The sequence below is a fragment of the Leptosomus discolor genome, chromosome 14 (genome assembly GCF_034619465.1).
Source record: "Leptosomus discolor isolate bLepDis1 chromosome 14, bLepDis1.hap2, whole genome shotgun sequence".
Taxonomy (NCBI): Eukaryota; Metazoa; Chordata; class Aves; order Leptosomiformes; family Leptosomidae; genus Leptosomus; species Leptosomus discolor.
In genome coordinates, this window is record NC_141404.1 from 5,427,319 (window position 1) to 5,437,146 (window position 9,828).

The 9,828-nt window shown below is 49.8% G+C and overlaps 1 protein-coding gene across 2 annotated transcripts; it reads right to left on the reverse strand.

Moving 5' to 3' along the window:
• Nucleotides 1-605: 605 nt before the first annotated feature.
• On the reverse strand, nucleotides 606-8,671 carry AMZ1 (archaelysin family metallopeptidase 1). 2 transcript variants are annotated; one of them, XM_086473149.1, is made up of 6 exons: nucleotides 8,368-8,671; nucleotides 7,577-7,744; nucleotides 6,568-6,696; nucleotides 6,062-6,225; nucleotides 4,562-4,669; nucleotides 606-1,175 (listed from the first exon to the last, which is right to left on the reverse strand). In XM_086473149.1, exons 1-6 carry the CDS (start codon nucleotides 8,669-8,671, stop codon nucleotides 606-608), a joined length of 1,443 nt encoding a protein of 480 aa, XP_086329275.1. The 2 variants fall into 2 exon arrangements, with proteins under 2 accessions (XP_086329275.1, XP_086329274.1); XM_086473148.1 differs by having other exon boundaries at nucleotides 4,562-4,738.
• Between the last annotated feature and the right edge of the window lie 1,157 nt (nucleotides 8,672-9,828).

Sequence of the window (9,828 nt, forward strand, 5' to 3'; positions counted from 1 at the left end):
TCTGCTTTACTCGCTGACCCAGTGCCTGTCCTCCTCCATTTCTCCCCCCTACTTGTAGCATGAGTCTGGCAGCCCCAGTTGTGCTCCTGCACTCAGCACAACCTCCAGCTGATGGGGCAGCGACCAGAACAGAGATGAACATTTCACATGGGGGGAGAGGAGAGGGAGAAATATAGTCCGTGCTTCAGACTGGAATGCTAAGCAGAGGAGAGCTCTGTGTTTGGGAGAGCTGCCCTGGATTAATTTGCATCTGTTTGTTCAGATGGCCCAAGCTTCTGTGTGAATGTCTTTAATGTTTAGCGTGGACCTCTTCCTGGCTGACTGCGGACCAAACGAAATATAGCAAGAAACTACAAGCACAGAGGACTTGATGTGGGTTCGGAGCGGTGCTGTCACTGAGACCAGCACAGGAAAAGCCCTTAGAGAAGAACTGATCACATCGAAAATATGTTAGCAATCTCAGAAAAAGAAACACCTTTTATTCCTGTGGGGAGTTGCTGTTTCTCTCTGACAGCAACAACTTGTGGTGAGAAAGGTCAGAAGCAGGGCAGTAACGTAACCAAAGCCGTGGGAGCAAAGCTGGCCCAACCCAAGGGAGACCCAGCCTAATTTTCCTCCCACCGCCAACGATGAGGGGACGATTCCCCTTTCGACAGTTTTCTGGAACTCAATTTCCTCCGCAAGGAGGAAAATTTGTCTCCAAGAACTTTCCGTAGCCCGGTGCTGTCCCTAGCAAAGGGCAAGTCCTTCTTCATAGCAGGCAGTTGCCCTGTAAACATTTCCCACTTAGCCAGGGCGTCCACGGTCTTGTCTACTTGAGCCAGTTCCTCCTCAGAGACGTTCCTCTCTAGGGCAGCAATGCACATCTCCAGCCACAGTTCATAATCTTTAATGGTATCTGTGGACTTGGTGGGCCCAGCAAGCTGGGGCTGGCTGTGTGCCTCTGCCAGCGAACACGAGTGCTCGTCCTGTTCCAGCTCCTGGCCGATGGAGAGGGCCTGGCTGCAAGTGTCTGGTGTCAGCGGCTCGGACAAGGAGGTGACAGCCTCGGAGTCATTCTCACAGCACATCCCAGAGTCTGAGCTGAACGGGAGGACGTCCTCCGAGGCGGACAGGTCTGATGACTCCTGCCTTGGCCACGTGGACAATACAGTCTGTGTCCAAGCGTAGAGCTTCTGCGATGAGAGAAAAAAAGGTTTCATTTTAGAAAACGAGCGAGAACAGTTACACGTTTCCCAGTGTTTGCCAGGTGAACCGATTCATCTTGGGTGGCTCAGCTTCAGGTGCTATGGTCCTCTCTGCCAGAAGATGGGTTCAGACAACTCACGGTTACCCTACAAAGCAGGGGCTTTCTCTTGTCCCTTTTTCTTGGAGTCACATGTGGACTGTGTCTGCCCTGTTATTGAAGGTGGTAGGAGAAAACGGCACAAAATCACTCCCTGCTGTGTGGATGTGATCTCCATGAGAGACAAACCAGTGCCTCTCCAGAGGAAGCTGTGTCATTATAAAAGCTCCTGAGATAGTGGTGAGGAATCTTGTTTCATCATGTTGTTAACTCCTGTGGTAACATGCATTTTATTCCTAAGAATAACTCTTCCCCTCTCGAGCTGAAATGCCCAAGTGGGAAGGCTGGGCTCCAGGAAAGAATTAATGAAAGGAAAATGTCTGAGACAATTTCCTCTTTAAATATTAAATGCTACAATGGGGCATATAACGGGTTGCTTCTGGCACATTTATTCCTTAGGCTTTGGGGAATGAATCACGGTACTCCAGTCATCGCTGGATAAAGGTGATCTCCTTGTCTGCCTTGTCATATTTTGGGGGGTTTTGTGTGTTTTTCAGCTGTTTCACATCCTTGTGGCCTATTTCTTCATCTTTACTTTCTGCAGCTCCCAGCTGATACCTTTGCAAAGCCTTGCGATTGCTTTGGGAAACACAAGGGTGACAGAGCACCAACCTGAGACGCCGGTCACTGTGCTGGGCCCGTACGTGCTCAGCTCGGGGTGAGCTGTGGTGTTTGAGAAGCGGGCAGGAGGTTTCCAGCCCCGCAGAGCTCCCTTCGCCCGCAGTGCCCTGCTGCTCCCCCCGTCCCTCCTCTATTGCTCTCTCTTCAGGCAAGCGACAGAAAGGATAAAGAGCTCAAATTGAGTGGGTGGGAGAAATCGGCCCCATTTCTCATTTCAGTCTGTGCAAGAAGCCTCAGGGAAGAATTTCATACAAGAATAAAATGGACTCTTTCAGCTAAGTTAATCCACCCTGCCCCCTCCCTCTGGGGCAAGAAAAAATGTAAAGGGACAACTTTCCTCCTGCCTCATCCCACCTCTAATAGCCCTTCCCTCCCTCTGGGTTTAAAAAACAAAGAAAGGACCAGAAGCTGCAATAGGAGCCAGACTAGTGCAGGGGACAGCAAAGCTATCTGAAAGCTGCAACCAGCCCATGATTTTATAATGTCTCTTAAAACTCCCAGGAGTGGTGAATCTGGGAAGGAATCACAACTGCTACTTAGCACAATTCCCAAGAAGAGAAAAAGCTGATGAGATGAGGATGTTCAAAGAGCGTATCTGGATTATTTAAGGCAAAAGGAGGGGATGATTGACTCAAGTTTTCTACCAAAGCCTCAAAATCTTGCCTGCCTCTCACTCTCTGGGTGGATTATTGATTCAAGTTTGGGAAGGGCAAACCTCTAACAGCAGCTTAGAGCACTGTTTTCTTTGCAGTGCAGCCACTGCAAGCTAACGTAGGCGCTACGTGCAGAACAGCCTGGGACGCTGCAGAAGCAGCAGGTGGAAATGTTGGTTATGGTGGGGAAACACCATGAGAATGGATTTGTTTTCAGTTTTCAAGATGACTCATGCTGAATAAGCAGCTGTGATGAAAAAAAAAGTGGAGTATGTTTGAGTGCAACTCATAAATAAATTGAGGGGCTCTTCCTCCTGCATAAGGACTGGTTTCCTGTCCCACGTGCTCTTCTGCCCGTAACTGTGTCTCAGGCACGGACTCCAGCAGCATTACCTGCTCCTGGCGAGGCACAGCTTTGTGTCTGGCATTTCCTGTATTTATTACGAGTGTCTGGGGCTGTTATGTGGCAGGTGGGGATCAGTGCTTGTTTTCCAAAGGGAAATGTGACTTCAGGCTTGCACTTCACCAGCCAGCTCAAAACATGCTTAGCAAGTAACTTTGCTGTCTGATATTGTCTCTACATGCTTTGTGCTCTCTTCTGTCAGCTTCCTTAACTATTTAATTCATCTCTGACATTTATATTTCCTCCCAATGCTATAGCAAAGCCTCTTACAGAGATTATCACAAGTCTTATACCCGCTTGTACCATATCTAGCTGAGCTTTTCCTTGTCAAGGAAGCAGAGGTGACATTTGGCAAGTGTATCCTCTCTTCAGGTTTGTGTTTGCTGTTGCCAGGGGATGCTGAGCCAATGACAGTATTTACTGGAGGTGTAAAGGCAAAAATGTTTCTAGAAAAGTTTAATGCAGATGGCAGTTCTCTTCTGGAAAGCAATAGCTGAATGCTGACAGGCTGGAGGTTTAAATAAACCAGAATTTATTCCTGTGGTAATCCGGGCAATTAAGGCATCTCTCTGACAGAAGCAGGGACCCAACAGCCACGGAGTCAGACTCGGGTCTAACACCACCGCAGAAGTGCAGACAAGCAGCAAAACCACACAAATGTTTGGGGTTTTTTTTTCCCCCACACACCCTTTGCTGTGCTTCTGTGTGTCTGATTCCAAGCTGAATGAAACGAGAGGCATCCCTGTTCTCGTTCTGCACGTATCTTGTTACAAATATAACCCACGGACTTTAAAATAGGCAGCCGTGGAAAATCCTGTCTCTGAACATGATGTGTGTCAGACAGGAATAATAACCAGGGAGAAGACAGAGTGCCGAGTGAGAATGATGACATTATTTCTATTCCACCAGCCGTTTGGCTACTGAATCCTGCTTTTTAGACAGCAAAGGTAGAAAACCCTTTCTAGAGCTAAGGGTGTCCTAGCATTGTTCCCAATGTGGTGTCAGCAGTTTTATGGGTGGGGGAGAAAAGACAAAAGATGAGTCTAGGACCCTCCACTTCTTAGAGGGTAATAATTCAGTATCCTTTCTCATATCTTTAAACAGAGGAACTGCAGCGAGGTACGCGCTTAATACTTTGTCCCCGTTACCAGCAGCCCCGGAGAGGCAGAAACCACGGTGGCACGTAGGAAAGGGCATCAATGTGCGAATCGCTGCGCTCGCTGCTGCTCTGGCTTGAAATCTGCCTGCCCTCCCCACCTCATTTTCAGCAGTAGCAAAATGTGGTCGCGCTGTTGCACCATCCCTTGTTGTGAACGGCCACAAGCCCTAGAGCTTGTGGAAAGTGCTATGTTAGTCCCAGACCATGTGCACAACACCCCCTCGTTCAGGTGTAAGCTTTCTCTCTTAGCACCTTGCACTGAGAGCATCTGCCTTGAACAGGCTGCCACGGGACATTTAATGTTGTGGTTTGCTGGGGTGACCCTCTGCTCCCTGCTCTGTCCCCTTGCTCCAGGAAGGGCTGATGGATCTGTCTCTCACCCTGTAGCGCTCGATGAGTTTGAAGCCGATGACGTGCTGCAGCTTCCGAAGGCAGATGGGACACGGCTCCAGGGGCCTCAGCAGCGCTTCGTCCAGGCTCAGGGCGCCCTGCATGATGCACTGCAGCCAGCGGCAGGTCCCCAGCCCCATCAGGTGGCAGATCTCGTGACAGGTCACCTTTCAGGAAAGCAAAAAATCGCAGCAGGGCACGGTCATTCCTGCTTCCACTGCCCCCCCCTCTGCTTTTCCACCTTCCCCACTCTCCGACAGTCTGGCCAACTTGTTGGCAGTCCTCCGGCCTAGGCTTTTCTGAGCTGAAAGGGGAATGGGGCAACTTTCTTCCCAGGTACCCCAACATCCATGTTTGGTGGTGGAGGAGGAGGGGTGGTATGCTTTTTAGAAGAAGCTGTGGGAAGACCCTGCAGATAGCATGTTCAGAGCTCAAGGGCAGTGCTGCTGTCCTGCTCTTCCCCAAGGACAATCTGGTGGGTTTTTTTAAGGGGAGGAAAAAAACAGTCCCACAGGGGTCTGAAAAGAGCAGCACAGTCCATGTGAGAAATCTGTAAGAAGCTATTGGCAATATCAGATCTGAGTCATTCCAAAGCAGATGCTCTTAACGTTTGTGCCAAAGCAAAAACTAAGCTGGTGTCAGCTGGCCAAGCACGTCTGCCTTGGGAATTGACAACCGTGGAGAGGCTGAGGATGGAGGATTCCCCTCCTCCTCCTATTGCCACCTCACATCATTTGAAATTATTGCAGGAAGAGAGACTACACAATCCTGAGCAAATACCAGGGAGGCAGAGAGAAAGGGCATGGAAGGGGTTGGGGCGGCTGCTGCACGTGGGCCAGCTTTGGGAGCAATGCTAGAAGCAGAGCTGGCACGAGGGCACAGGGGAGACGCTGGGATGAGGGAGGGCAGCACTTGTGAAGAGGATGTGTTAGAGCTGACGGGCTTTAAGGGCATCTGCATATAAATATATGTGCAAACTTGGCTGAGGTATTTCTCTCATCCGTCCGTGTAAGCAGGTCTGGCAGGTGGTCCTCTCCCCTTGTGGATACCAATGTCTGAGGAAGAGAGTTATCCCTTCCCAGCCATCCCTTAGTTAACACACAGCTCCACTAGGCATTCTGATTAACCTCCAAACTGATCAGCTAACAGATCAAACTGCCCATGCACTGCCTGACAAGCAAAATTATCCAAGCTGGGGCAGGATTTTTGTCTCAGTGTTGCTCCATGACATAAGGCAAGTCCTGTAGCCTCACTCTACAGCTGATGCTATCGTTTGCTCCAGTGGCAAGGGGAGCAAGACCTGTCTATGCAGTGCACTAAAATACAAGGCTCTTCAGGACTACATTAAGCATGTGGACTTATTGCCTGCATCTTCTGCAAGCAGAGTCTCGTGCCTGTTTCACTGGGCTGAGACATGGATTATGCCCAGGCCTGAAATATTTAACCCTCCATGGCAAGAAATAGGGGGTGCAGGAGATTGCTGGTCCTACCTTACAGCACTGGACCATCTCTTGGGCACTGAATGGCAATGGCCGGTCCCTGCTTTCCTTGCTGACTTCGCACAACCGTTCCCTCTGCGTGAGTGGATTCAAGCTGCTACAGCCAGCCTGGGGGAAATCCCCAGAAAACCTGGCAAAGCTGCAGACTCCCACTTCTGTAAAGAGAGGCGTGTACAAGTTAGGCATCAGCTCTCTTACGGCTGCCTCTCACCTTAGGCAGCATGAAAAGAAAGCTGTTGTAGCACAGTCCGGTTGAGCACACAGGGTGTGATGAGACACACTTCCCAAAAGGTTTGTAGCACCTCAGTTAGCTTTGTCTGGATCAGAAGCCCTGACTCCCCTAATTTTAGATTGGGAAAACCTAGTTCCTCTTATCAGCGAGTGAATAACATGTTAAGGGTAAGATTTGGCTATTCCAGTCTCCCAGGGAAAGCTTTTTGGTACAGTTCTGTCTTGTTTACAGGCTGTGCTAGGACATCATGGGACACCAATCCTACCTTGTCCTGGCAGGAATTTGCTGAACGTGAAGCTCCAGGTCTCACATGGGTAAAGGTCCAGCAGAGTAAGTCCAAGGACACACAGGGCATCCATGGGCTTGTTGTTCTTCAGGAAATTCAAGATCCCATCTGGACAAACACAAGAGATGTTCATTAAAATGAAGCATTCCTGGAAGGCAAGCAAGAACCAGAATTTCTGCTGCTTGTGGGGAGAAGGATGTAATCCAAGCCAAGACAGGCAGAGCTGCTGGATTCAGCATCTCAGGTGGAGAACCACGGCAGTGTAGCTCATCCCTTCAAACCAGAGTATAGGCAGACTTGACTTTGAAGTGGTGCTGAGCACAGAGTAAAACAAGCAGAGCTAAGGGCAGAGCTGTAGGTGAATTCAGTGCTAACCCATGGACATAAGCACTTAGCAGTAGAAGAATTTCGCTCCATGCGTTTGAGACCTGAGCTGGAGCAGCCAGTGCGGTGCTGGGCCTGTGCTGAGCACGTGCTGCCCGCGGTACCTGCAAGCAGCTTGTTCCAGATGGATGTTTGTGCGGTGCGAGTCTGGCAGCTGACAAACCCGTTTCCCTGGGGAGCTATGTGACACTTGAACCCAAATTTCCTAACATGAAAGGCCAGTGAGTTCCCCACCTGCGCCACCCAGGCCACTCATTTACTTTGGCTCTGGACAAGAGATCGGAGAACTCAGACTACACCAAATCAACGGTGCCTTCCCGCAGAGCCCATCCGATCGCTTTGCAGAGCTGGACCTAAACATAATAGCACTGCAAAAATTACAAACAGCAGAGGAAAACGATGAACGTCACTTCGTTTTTTATTCCTGTTTCCAGCCTCAAAGTTCTGGGTTTTCCATGGGAACAGGATTTCTCCCTTCTCACTCCCTTCCTCATCCCCTCCCTGCTCAGGCAACGAAGGGCTATTTCAGGCATTTCCTCAGGGAGGGCTGCTGCCCGCATGCCAGGCTGATGTCTCCAGGGGCTCCCCGCTCCCAGGTCCTTACCTGCGTGAAGCTGCACCCTGTCTGAGTCCCGGCTGTGACGGTAGCAGCAGTGAATGGAAGAGATGGGGATGGAGGGAAGGCACTTGACACGGAGACCCAGGAAGAAAGACTCCACACAGCTCTGGAGGGAATCCAGCAGTGAGAGCCCAGCAGGCCCTTCGATCAAGTCTAAGAAGAGAAGCTCTGTTAATCAGTTTCTTAAAGCCTGGGTGAGCCACAGGGTCTGAAGGGGTTTTGTGGGGCTGGCCACAGCAACTGGGGAAGAGAAAGGCTGGCTCATGCCGAAGTTAATTGCTTACTCTGGGATGTGACAGACATTTCTAGATGGTTATATAGATATGGAGGAGAAGGGGCTCGAGGCATTAGTACGCTTTCTCATTAGCAGAGCAGATGTGCTAGGAAAGCTGTCTCCTATTTAAGTTGTGCACAAAGATTAATGTGGGAACGGGTGGCTGTTTTTAATGAACTACCAGGGATGGAGCTCTGGAAATGCTGTTTTATCCAGCGTTGTTTTACAAATAGATATATATGCATGTATGCATACATATATTCACAGCACGTCTCACCCAGGGGCACACATACCATTTACAGGGCAGGTCTACTGGTGGTTGTCATCATGGCTTGTGACTTTGGACTGGTGGCGTGTCAGAGCCTTTGGTATTACACTTAACCTTTGCTATGGCAGTTGCATTTTGCAGGTTAGTTGTTAGAAGAGGATGTTAGTAACGTTCAGCACCACCCACCTCCCTCCTGTATCTTTCTAGGCGGCTCAGTGAGGATGCCCGCATTACCTATAGGTTGCAGGTAAATGTGCTTTCGATAGAAGTTCTGCTTCCTCCTCAGCATGGCATGATAGAATGTCTCAAAGTCCTCGGGGGCATCAGGGTGGCTGAGGAGCCAGTCAAAAGCCGTCCGGATGAGCAGCGTGCAGAAGAGCGTTCTCTGTGGGTTGTAGGCTTCGGAGAGGAACAGCTTCTCTGCCCTGGAGAAAGCTTTGGCATAGAGCTCCTGCAGGGCTGGGTTGGTGGAGATCAGAGCATCCTTCAGAGCCCTGGGCCCGAAGCTGAATTCCTGAGCGTGTTTGCACTGCAGCATCGCGGAGAGACCCACCGGCTGTGGCACTGCCTGCGGGAGAGGATACAACCATCGGCACGTGGCCTCGCGAGGGACCTGGAAACCTTCTCACCCTTTCCCTCAAAGCAGGTTGCCCCAAGACCCCAGCTGTAAGGTTTGATTTGAAGCTTATAAATGCTGTACATCGTGCTGGCCAGGAGCCCTACGCATTTACGTGAGAGCAGCTGTTAAAGGGTGCTCTACCTCTGCCTGTATGTCCGTGGTTTATGGACAATGTACCAGTAGATGGTGCTCAAGAATGCATAGCCCCATTGTTGCTACCAGATGTCTGGATTAAATCAGAGCGTTTGATTGATTTTTTTTTTTTTTTTTTTTTTTTGGTGTTCTATCCTGAAGTCCCAATAACACGGGAAATACCTCTGTGTACTGTGCAGCTGGCTGCTCTGGCCCTCATATGATGTCGAAAGGTGGTGGTCCTTGCTGCTTGGGGCTGCTAAAGGCATAGGTCCATGGCGGGAAAGAAGTAGATCTTGGTCTTGATTTATCTATCTAGCAGAAGCCTAAACCTCTGACATACCTGCCACCAGTGAAAGCAGCTGTTCTCTGTTGACTGTTTCCTCTACCAGCTTTTAATCCTCACTCGCAGGTATTGCCCTGGGACATCTGCCGGCTCCCACTGCTGTTGTCAGGCTGCGAGATGCGGGAAGGTTTGCCCAGCCTGATCCACAGGTGGGACCTGGTGTGCGAGACTCGTGTTTGCTGGTGCTGCCTCTCTAGCAAGATATGTACGGGCCCATTGCCATCCTGTCGCTTCATGAATAACTTCGTGTCAAACCGTGTTAGCATCAAGAATGCTGGTGATGATGTAAAGTGGTAAATAAAGAGCAAACAAAAGCCTGCAGCAGGAAGAAATTAATTCAGTGTGTCCCAGAAATATCCTCTCCGGGGTCCTTTCTAAGGCCAGCGTTTTCCAAAGCTGAAGAAGTCAAGCACTATTTCCCATTGCAGTTCATGCACTTACGGAGATTCCAGACGTCTCGGGGAAAAGGAATAAAAAGAGGAAACAAAGTACAACCCCTAGGGCTAACCTATGTCTGGATTTTTCCAAGACATTCATTTTTTGTAAGGAGATCACGCCAAGTAGAACTAGAGTAGTTTGGAGCATTGCTTTGGGCAGT